The sequence below is a fragment of the Vigna unguiculata genome, chromosome 5, assembly GCF_037176805.1.
Source record: "Vigna unguiculata cultivar grain cowpea cultivar isolate G323 ecotype 2 chromosome 5, ASM3717680v1, whole genome shotgun sequence".
NCBI lineage: Eukaryota > Viridiplantae > Streptophyta > Magnoliopsida > Fabales > Fabaceae > Vigna > Vigna unguiculata.
In genome coordinates, this window is record NC_140796.1 from 15,596,675 (window position 1) to 15,607,285 (window position 10,611).

At 28.7% G+C, this 10,611-nt stretch overlaps 1 protein-coding gene across 1 annotated transcript; it reads left to right on the forward strand.

The window, feature by feature from the left end:
* The first annotated feature begins 2,283 nt into the window (after positions 1-2,283).
* LOC114186229 (xyloglucan endotransglucosylase/hydrolase protein 2-like) lies at positions 2,284-4,179 on the forward strand. The gene is made up of 5 exons (XM_028074268.2): positions 2,284-2,433; positions 2,504-2,667; positions 2,961-3,061; positions 3,504-3,709; positions 3,788-4,179. The coding sequence occupies exons 1-5, from the start codon at positions 2,408-2,410 to the stop codon at positions 4,161-4,163; spliced, it is 873 nt and encodes a 290-aa protein (XP_027930069.2). The 5' UTR covers positions 2,284-2,407; the 3' UTR covers positions 4,164-4,179.
* The last annotated feature ends 6,432 nt before the right edge of the window (positions 4,180-10,611 follow it).

Genomic DNA, 10,611 nt, shown 5'->3' on the forward strand with positions numbered 1-10,611 from the left:
TCGACTTCTAATAAAAGTTTTGAATTGATTTTTCTCTAATTCGAAAGTCCACTTCCGGTCTATTTTAATTACGGAAATCCACGCTTACGAAAGTTAATTTCCAATTTGAATCCCTTATGAAAGTCTACTTCCAGGTTTGGGTTCATTGTTTTGACAACAGAACGAACTGTTTCCTATACATCTATTCTCACACAAACTAAATAATTCCTATATATGTACATGGCAAACATGGCAGGAGGCAAATGGGAAAAACACTATCAGGAAGAGGACTAATTTACCTGTTAAATTAGTGGGGGAGGATTCGTTTCCATTAAATAAGAGAAAGAGGGGAAGATTCAAAATTTCAAACATTTAATGCATCAAGATCAAATGGTCAAATGACAGTTATGGATTTTAAAAACTACTTGGGGTGCAAAAGAAATATTAGAGGTGCAGGGAAGAAAAATCCTTATTTCTATTTTTGGTTAACTTTTTTGAAAAAATATTTGTGGTGCAAATAGAAAAATCTAGTAATGTGTCGCCTTTTAAGTGATACACACTCTTCCTACAAGCAATGTGTGCATGAAAAAGACTATCACGTGAATCTTATCCACATTTTTATACGGCAATAGTATTATTTAGATTTCATGGGTGATAATTTTTATTATTATAAAACTAAAAACAAAAATCATTTTCTTGATTTTGGTACGTAAATTTTCATGTTCTTTCATTCGGTTTTTATTATTTCTCCGTTGTAGTTAATTTTATACACTTCACCTTCATTTCTATTCCTTTTTATTTATTTCTTTTCTTTTTACTTTATTATTCAAATAACTATTGCTTCCTTTTTTTCTATCTTCTAATCACATGTGTCAATACAGCAACATGCATACGAAAGCAAGCAACAATTGAGTCATGACTACTCTTTATCACAAATTGGATAATCACAGTAATGATTTAACTCGTCAAAAATAAAATTATTTTAATATCGATCCTTCAGAGTCAGAATTTTATATTATAATAATAATAATAAAATAATAATACTACTATTATTAATTATTTTTAATAATGATAATAATAACAATTATAAATATATTATATTTATTTCCTCTTAAGGACAACATCTACATAAAAAAGGTTCCTTTTTTTTTTCTGCACTATAGAGTTTCTTCCTACACTTTTATAGGAGTGGAAAAAGTTCAAATTATTCATAAATTAAAAATACAACTTTTATTTTATAATTTGGAAATTTATTTTGAATTTTGAAATGTGAAATTAATAACATATTTCATCATGTAATTTAGAAAGATATTTTGAATTGTACAATTTAAAAATATATTTTAAATTTGAATAGATTACAAAATCTAAATATATAACTATTTTAGACTCCAAAAATATGTTTTGAATTATAAAATTTTAAATATGTTTTCAGATTATATAACCTAAAATGTATATTTAGATGTAAAATCTAAATAAAAATTCATTTATCATTGACAATTCCTCACTTTAAAAATAGTAATAAAATACCATCTTAATGGGCTAGAATTTTCTGTTTTTAATAAACTCAAATTATTCATGTGTATAGTATAAGCATAATTGAAATGAATATTCAACAATTTTAAGAGAGCTTCTTTGTATTAATTTTATGCACTTACGAAAATGTCCTTTTGCACGAGAACTTGAGTTTCTTTTTTCCTTTTTAAGTAGAAGATTCAGATAACAGAAAGCAAGGTTTCAAATTCCATATATATCGATGCATGAAAGATTAGTACAAGATGATCCATCATAGAAATTGTTAGAACATATTGAAGAGGATTCACCGAACAAATACAATTTACACCGAATCCTTTTCACATAAGAGATTATTATCTCAAATTCAAAATCTTAAACAAAAAAGTTTATAAATTCTTTTTCTTATATAACGTTCAATTTTTTTATTTTTAATCTTTACAAGACTCGTACTTAAATTTTTAACACATCAATCTTAGAAATTGTCTATTGCATCGTGAGAAATACAATCTACACCTAAATTCAATCCACATAAGAATTATTTATTTTAATTTAAAATCTTAAGATAATATATAAAACTTAAACTCTTATTTGGATTACTAAGAAGTATATGTAAATGTGTTTAGTGAGTGGGATTTTCATGAGGGGTGGTGCACAGAAACAAAGAGGGAGCTTTCAGAAGGCATAAGAGTAACGTGAAAATAGACCAACTTGAAAGAATAAAGCCACAACTTGTGTGCTGCTTTAATCAATGTATCTGTCACTTTACACTTTCACTTCTTCCTCACCCAAAGTGTTTCCTTGACATGGAAATGTGGTTAAGATTCATTACCGTCATACTCTGCACATAATCCACAATCATTGCTATAAATTACAATGAAAAACACATAAAATAGTGTGGTGTACTTTGTTTGACACAATGGTTCATTTGCACAAACAACAAAAGTAAGTGCTTTTTGTCTTCAAATTCTGTTCGCTTTTATGGTAATTTATTAACTGTTAAACTCTTGTGCAGCTTCTGGTTTTTCCTTCTTCTCTGTGTGGCAGTGGCCATAGTATATGCCACAAAAACTGGTGATGTTAGCTTCCAACAGAACTACAAGGTTGTATGGGGAAACCGCCATGTCTTCTTTCTGCAACATGGCAGAGAAGTTCAACTCTCAATTGATAAAACTTCAGGTTTCTATAATTTTATTCATGTCAAACACTAATTATTCTTTTCATTTTAATATTGGTCATTTTGTTCAAGTATTTATTAATTATTATGTATTATGTCATCTAAGAGAGTCTTGCATGTTATATTTGTGTTTAGTTATTTTTTCTGACTAGATTTCAAAAATTATTCAAGTAACATATCTTATTGTCTCTTATGTTCTCAACAAATAAACATATGCATGTGTAGTAGTTTATACTATGAAAAAGAGTGATAAAGTTTAATTCTGAAATTTTGTAACTACTGTTTTAATATGTAGGGGCTGGCTTCAGATCAAAATTGGACTATGCTTCTGGGTTCTTTCAAATGAGAATAAAGATACCCAACAAGGACTCTAGAGGAGTTGTCACGGCCTTTTATGTGTGAATTAATTTTACTTTTTACACTTTTAGTTTATACATATAGACATATATTAATTAAGCTAAAGGTAGATATTTTTGTAGTTATACGAAATTAGAATATTTTTTTTTTTAAATTCTGATATAATTTGATATTTAAACTTTAAAATATATGGAGAGAGTCTTCTTAACCTAACAACGTTAATTCTACTTTTAAACATTAAATAGCGTTTTAACTCGGAATTTGAATTATAAAATATCAAACAGCGTAAACAATTCAAACATCAATTTAAGACGCTGTATCAAAGAAAAAGTAACACATTTAAATTAAAAATACTATATCTATTCATTTTTTAACTTTAAGAATCAAACCAAATCAAAGTTCCTATAGGAACAAATTCTAATTTTGTATCGAAGTTTAAAGTTGAAGTTAAGTGTTTTAGTATCTTTGTGCGTTATCGTAGCTGACTTCAAGGGTGTATAAAGATATGGGAGAAAAACATGATGAGATCGACTTTGAATTCCTGGGAAACAATGGAGAGCCTCATATGTTGCAAACCAATATCTTTGCAAATGATGAAGGTGGCAGAGAGCAAAGGCATAGTCTCTGGTTTGATCCCACAATCAATTTTCATTCATATGGAATTCTTTGGAACCAACATCAAATAGTGTAAGCTATTATTACAATAGTTGAATTCAATATCTCAATATATAAAAAAGGTTTTCCTTAATATTTGGATATTTTCAGGTTTTACGTGGATGAAATACCAATTAGGGTTTTCAAGAACAAGTCGAAGGTTGGAGTGAGTTTTCCATGGCGAGAAATGCACGTAACGGGTAGCATATGGAATGGTGAACCATGGGCATCTAATGGGAAGAGAATTGACTGGAACCAAGCACCATTCACTGCTCACTTTCAAGGTTTCAAAATTCATGCCTGTGAAACCCAAAACACCAACAAATTTCTCTGCTATTCTCCTTATTTATGGTGGAATGATCACAAACATTGGCAACTAAACCCTCTCCAACAAAAGGCATACCAATATGTCACAAAGAAACATCTCGTCTATGACTATTGTTCTGATAGAGGACAATTGCATAAAGAATGTCAAATTAATTCATAATAAAGTTAGTCTCATATGTCTGGAGTTTTTTGTTTTTTTTTTAATGTACTAGTAAGAAGAAAAAAAAGAGAATTTCCTATAAGATAAAATTGATTTTTCTCCAAGTTAAAAATAAATAGGAATTTAGAAAAGGTACATGAAATAATTATATAAATTAACTTATAGAAAAGTTTGATGATAACACTACAAGTAATTAATTTTAGTGATAAAAATAATTAATTACTATAATGATTAAATATCAAGTTTAATTATAAAAAATATTTAGTTACTGTAGTGGCTAATTTAGATATCAATTTATAGAACTAAAAACTATTAGTTATTAAAATAGTCATTATTATCAATAAAAAATTATAATTAATTTGTTAATTGGTCTTTAAATTTGGATACCAAGATTTTGAATATCAAGAAAATTATTTTTTAAATTAGTTCCTGGTTAATTAGACCAATTGATTTCTAAAATAGTCTTTTTAATGATGAACCAATAATTTCTAATAATTAATTATGTTTCTAATTAATATATATGTTTCTTCTTCCTTCTCATACCCCAATGGGCTTGGCCTTGTGAATGTGTGAAAGCTTTTCACTTTTATGATGAATCTCATTTTTTTTTAATTTAAAATTTGAATTTGAAATCTTCGAGGAGATATTAGACATCCAACTCAATATGGAATGAAACTAAGTATGATTTGGTTAGTGTTTCTCTAAATAGAAAATTTTTCTGGTCATAATTTCATGTCATATTATTTTGGTGAAAACAGGGAAAGAATTATCAAGAGTTTCTAGGTTCCAAGAGTGCGATTGTTGTAATCGATCGTATTTGTTTTAGATATTTTTTATCCAACCAAACCACAATCTTGACTTAAAGTTAAATATCATATGGTATTGGTACTCATATATTACAAATTGATCTATTATATTGTATTTCATGAGGTAATAATTTGCAATTACAAAAACTCCATGAATTGAAACATCAGACAATATAATGAATATAGATGAATAAGAAACAATATAATCTAAAAGTTTGACAAATTTCTACTTTCGATTCTCGGTTAGCACTTGAAAAGTAAAAAGTTTGGAACATTAGGAGCAGGCTGCTTGACATTAGAGGAAGAGAGGGTTCAAAAATAAAAAGTGATGTTGGATTTGTATTGTTAATATTGTTGTATATTATAAAATTTTAATAATTCTATCTATTTTCTTCTTTAACTCTCCAAAATGACTAGAAAGAGAAATCAAACAACAACCAGTTCTTTAGTCCTTTGGAAAGTTCAACTCTGTTGCTATTAGACTAGACTTTTTCTTCTTGCACCTTAATCATTACTAACTAAAATATCCTCTCGTTTCACCACACCATCTTTATAGTTGTCATTGTTGTCATCGCCACGATTACCTTCAATACACCTTCATTTTTCATTGTCACTACACTTTTTAGGAAGACAAAGAATAAGCGACATTCATTCTAGGAATTTTAGCATTATAAGAAAAATGATTAAATATGTTTTTGGTCTTGGTCCCTCAAGGTTAAGTGAAATTTGGAATTAGTCTCTTTTTAGAACTTTTGACCAATTTAGTCATTCATCTTTAAAAATGTGTGAATTTAATCATTTTAACCAAATTTTGTTATGTTTATCTGATGTTTTAAACTCATTTCGTTATAGTATTTGAATTGTTTACACCGTTTGACACATTTTCGTTTTAATGTTAACTCAAATATTATTATAAAACGCGTTTAAAATGTCAAATAAACTTAACAAAATTTAGTGATAAAAACTAAATCCATGCATTTCTAGAGATGAATAACTAAATTGGTATAAAGTTTCGAAGATGAACTAATTTCAAAATTCACCAAAACTTGGAGGACTAAAAATATATTTAATCCTAAGAAAAATCTAAAATAACGACCAATCTTAAAGACAAAAATATTAGTCACTGTAATAACAAATTTAGATACCAACTTATAAAATAAAAATTATTAGTATCTAAATTAATCTCTAGTATGAATAAAAAATTATAATTAATTTGCCAATTATACTTTAAATTGGTCTTTAATATTAATTATCAAGATTTTGACTATCAAAAGAATTAATGTTTAAATTGGTCACTAATTCATTAGAGACGAATTTAAACATTAATTATTTTGATAATTAATGTTATAGACTAATTTAAAGTTTAATTTATAAACTAATTATAATTTTTTATTTATAGTAAAATTTTAGAAATTAATAATTTATGGTTTGTAAATTGATATTTAAATTAATTATTATAATGATTAATTATTTTATGTATTTAAATTAGTTGTTATTTAAATATTTTAGTGTAGTGTAAAAATGCATTTCATGTGTTCCGGAATGGAAATATTGAATATTGTTCCAGAATCATATTTCGGAACATATCTCATTTTAAAAAAAGAAAAAATTGTTCCGAAACGTCTTTTAAGAAACTCATTCCAAAAGGTATCACACACGTTTACGAAAATTTGTTCTAAAATTTTTGTTCCAGAAAGCTCATTCCAAAATGCACTTTATATGTTATTATGAAAATCCTGTTCTAGAATTTTTATTATGAAGATCACGTTTTGAAAGTTTAAAAAAACTAGAAGATTTTCGGAACAGGTAATCTAGAAGCGATTTTTTCCAAAGGTTAAATTATCATTTTAAAAATTATGAGTGCAATTAGAAATTATAGGATACAAGAAGAAAAAAACATAGACTGATATTGTTAGGGCCCAATGAAGTTTTATAACATATAACTATGAGGAATTTCAACCCCATATTTTCTCCCTAATATTTTTTAAAATTTCAGTTATACCTCTATTGTAATTATAGTTATGAATTGTATAATCTGCAATATTCCGGATCCTACAAGTCATAATGCAAAAATGCATTTCGAATTTCATAATTTATAATGGAAATTATATTTCAGATTGTATAATTTAAAATGAAAAAATACATTTTGACTTGTACAATATAAAATATACATGGATTATAAAATTCAAAATTTACATTACCTGCCTTTCATTGTTGATTTTCATATTCTTCCTTCCATTCACATTATTATGATCTTTCAATTTGTTTTAAGAGATACTTGTGAATTTTTTTAGGATGAAAGTTGAAAAAGATGATGAAATGGAGGTGGAGGTGGAAGAAAATGAGGGTGGAGGTGAAGATGAAGTGGAGGTGGAGGTGGAAGAAGAAGATGGGATGGAGGTGGATGAAAGTATGGAAGTGTGGTGGAGAAGGAGGAGGGAAGAAAATGAGGATTAATTTGACTTTTACCTTGCTTATAGGAGGTGCAGTAAGAAAAGCTGGGAGTGCAGGGAGAAATTCCCTAACTAATGTGATACAACTTGGGTTAAATGAGGCCGAAGCTCATAAAACGTTGGGTTCTTCTTTCTACATCCCATTTTTTTCTTCTTGCATCCTAATAAAATTTGAAATTGTTGTTTTACCTTTATTATAGAAAATCCCAAAATGAAAAATTCTGACTTACTCATGTGGTTGCACCTCCCTCCCTCGATCTCTCTTCAAGCTTCTTCCTTGCTGACATTCCTCCCTACACTTCCTTCTCTCAAGCTTTATACGATCACGTTCCGATAGCAATTTTGATGAAAGAGATGGTAACCGTGATTTCACAAAAGAGAGTACCTGGGTTTTTTTATATTTGGGATTGAGAGTATTCCGAAATATAAAAATAAAAAATCTGAAATGAGTGTTTCATAAACATTTTCAAATTCGGAAATATGATTCAGAACATTATATTTTGAAAGATATTTTCTAGATTTGGAGATGTCTTCCGGAGCATCCAATCTAGAAAATATAAAAAATAAGGAGGTATAAGGTTTTTTATTATATTTTTTAAAGGGTAGTTTGGGGAGTATGACTTTTATGGAAGCGCAGGAAGATAAATAGGGAGGTCCGAGAAGAAGCACCCTAAAACTCTTGGGTTGTAGAGGTTTTAAGTTTTCCTCATATGTGCATTCGGCCCATGTGTGATTTTTGGCATAACAAAACTTCAACTGCTGATGGAACTTATTGCTAAAAGGCTTGCACTATGCATGAGGTATAGAAAAAATGTTGAACCCACTATATGGTATTTGTAAATCAAGGTTGTTAAAGTTGAAAGCTAGACAAATTTATAGTCTGTGCTATATTGAAAACTGTCTTACATGAGCTGAGGACTTTCCAACACTAGGCCATTTCGACTTTACATAGTAGACGAGAGTTTGCGTAATACTTAATCTATAATAAAATAGACTAAATCATAGTGTTCTAACCTATGTTTGAAGTGAGTTTTATGGTTGTTTTAACTTCATTTTTCAAGTTTTCCTATTTTTCTTCTATCTCTATAGCCAAAACACATTGTTGTTGGCCTAATAGCTTCAATTCACTATGCTTGTCCATTGTCACAGTTACTATGTTCTGAAACCACTTCTCTTATTTTGTAATAAACCTCTAAGACAGAGAATGATCAAGATAATATTATATGATCTACCACAAAATGGAGGTGTTCTTACTTGGCACCGACGAGAATCTTTGAATTCGAGTTTAACTACCTCCTTACAAACATCAAATCCACCACTTCTTTCAAGCTATTTAGAACATAAGAACGCTAAGATATTCCTACTAATCTTCGCTAGATCGTTTAACATCGTCAACCACCAAAACAATTTTCCTTCAATATATCATCGTTGTTCCATAGTTTGTCGTTCATTGATAGCTCCAACATACTTGGATTTGCACGAATGACAATAACACATATGCATAAAGAGTGGGATCCATGTGGACCTGTGTTGGATTTTTTGTACACATCATTCACAACTTAGATATCACCAGTGATGTAATCTATAAGAGTTCCAAAATTTATACATAATATCTGCCATCTACAAATCATATTGTTCAACACGTTTGTATTACCAAATCCATTTACAATACATATGTCATTTACAATTGGTTTAACAAATACAATTCATTTTAAATTTCAATTACATTACTATGATCCACAATACAACAAATGTACATGAGTAACTTCTAAGTTCTAATTAATAAGTCATATTCATGAAGATACTTGGATTTGCATGAATGGTGAAAACAGTTCTGCATAAAATTGACACGTTATTGTTCAAAAAACCAAACACAGCTCCCCATTTATGTCCACATGGATCCCCACTTGTGTGTCCGTGTTGGTACATAACTTATTTTTCGTTTACACTGCACAAATGGCGAAAACATATCTGCTTAAAAAATTACACAGTAAAGACATCAAATATGAAAAACTAAACCCGCATACTAAAAGGGCACATACCTTATTTTTGTCACTACATTCACCAATTTGGACTCCTTTACTTCCCATTTTGTATTCCTATACACAAACACACCAAAACCATAATTCAAAAAACAAAGAATGTAAGAACCTTACACTCCACCTATGAAACAACTAACGAAAAACGTTTCAACCAACACCAACGATGGAATGGAACAACCCTAAACCACACCCACGAAGCAACCAACGACAAAACTTGCAATGACATAGGGTATCTAAAGGAACACGAGTTTGGACCAATCAACAACATAAATTTGCAGACCAAGTTTCTACCAAACACCCCAAACGCGATACTGTTGCAAAACAATCAAAATTCTCAAACGCAAATGTCCTAACAATTGCTTAACACCCACAAACACAAAAAATGAATTGAAAAAAAGTTCAATCGAAAATGAACTCACAGGCGCATAATTATGGCCCTCGAAAACCCTATAACGCAATTTTTGCTTCTCTCTTCGCTGTAGTCGCATCGAATGCTTCTCTATGGGTAAATATGGTGCTTGTATGGTGGTTCTCTCTGTTCGCTTGTTGAAGTAGTGTTTCTCTATTTCTTTTCTCATTCACTTTTCGCTTTGTTCTATTCTCTCTCCTTAATTCTTCCTTCTCTCTATGTTGGTCACAATGTTGTTTTCCCCTAAAACCCACGCGTACAACACTAACCTAGAAACTTAAAAAAACGAATTTTAAATTAAAAAAATAATTGACATATAAGACGTGTTAAAATTGTGTCAAATATATATGTCGAAATATTGTTGTCGTAATAATTATAATATGATATTTTCAATAAATATTATTATTAATAAAAATAATTTATTATATTATTTTTAATAAATGTTATTAAACATTAAAGAATACAATTTTTTAAAATCATATTATTAATATTATTTATAAAAATTATGTTTACATTAGTATAATATTATTAAATTATTTGCTATTTATTTTTTCTCTTCAAATTACTTGTAAATTTTGATAAAATTCAATAATGAAAAAAAAAACTTATTTTGGAATGGGAAATTAATCTTGCATGGTCTTACTATTACTATTATCATGCACTAGAAAAACTTATTTTATTAGTTGTTTCATTTATTCAGGTTATATGAAAATCGTGAGAAAATAAAATTGTGTTAGG

Excerpts from the sequence above, each read along its gene's own strand:
- LOC114186229 (XM_028074268.2), top strand. The coding sequence starts at position 2,408 with ATGGTTCATTTGCACAAACAACAAAA. Across the intron at positions 3,062-3,503 it reads GAGTTGTCACGGCCTTTTAT|CTGACTTCAAGGGTGTATAA; the intron begins GTGTGAATTAAT and ends GCGTTATCGTAG. Across the intron at positions 3,710-3,787 it reads TGGAACCAACATCAAATAGT|GTTTTACGTGGATGAAATAC; the intron begins GTAAGCTATTAT and ends GGATATTTTCAG.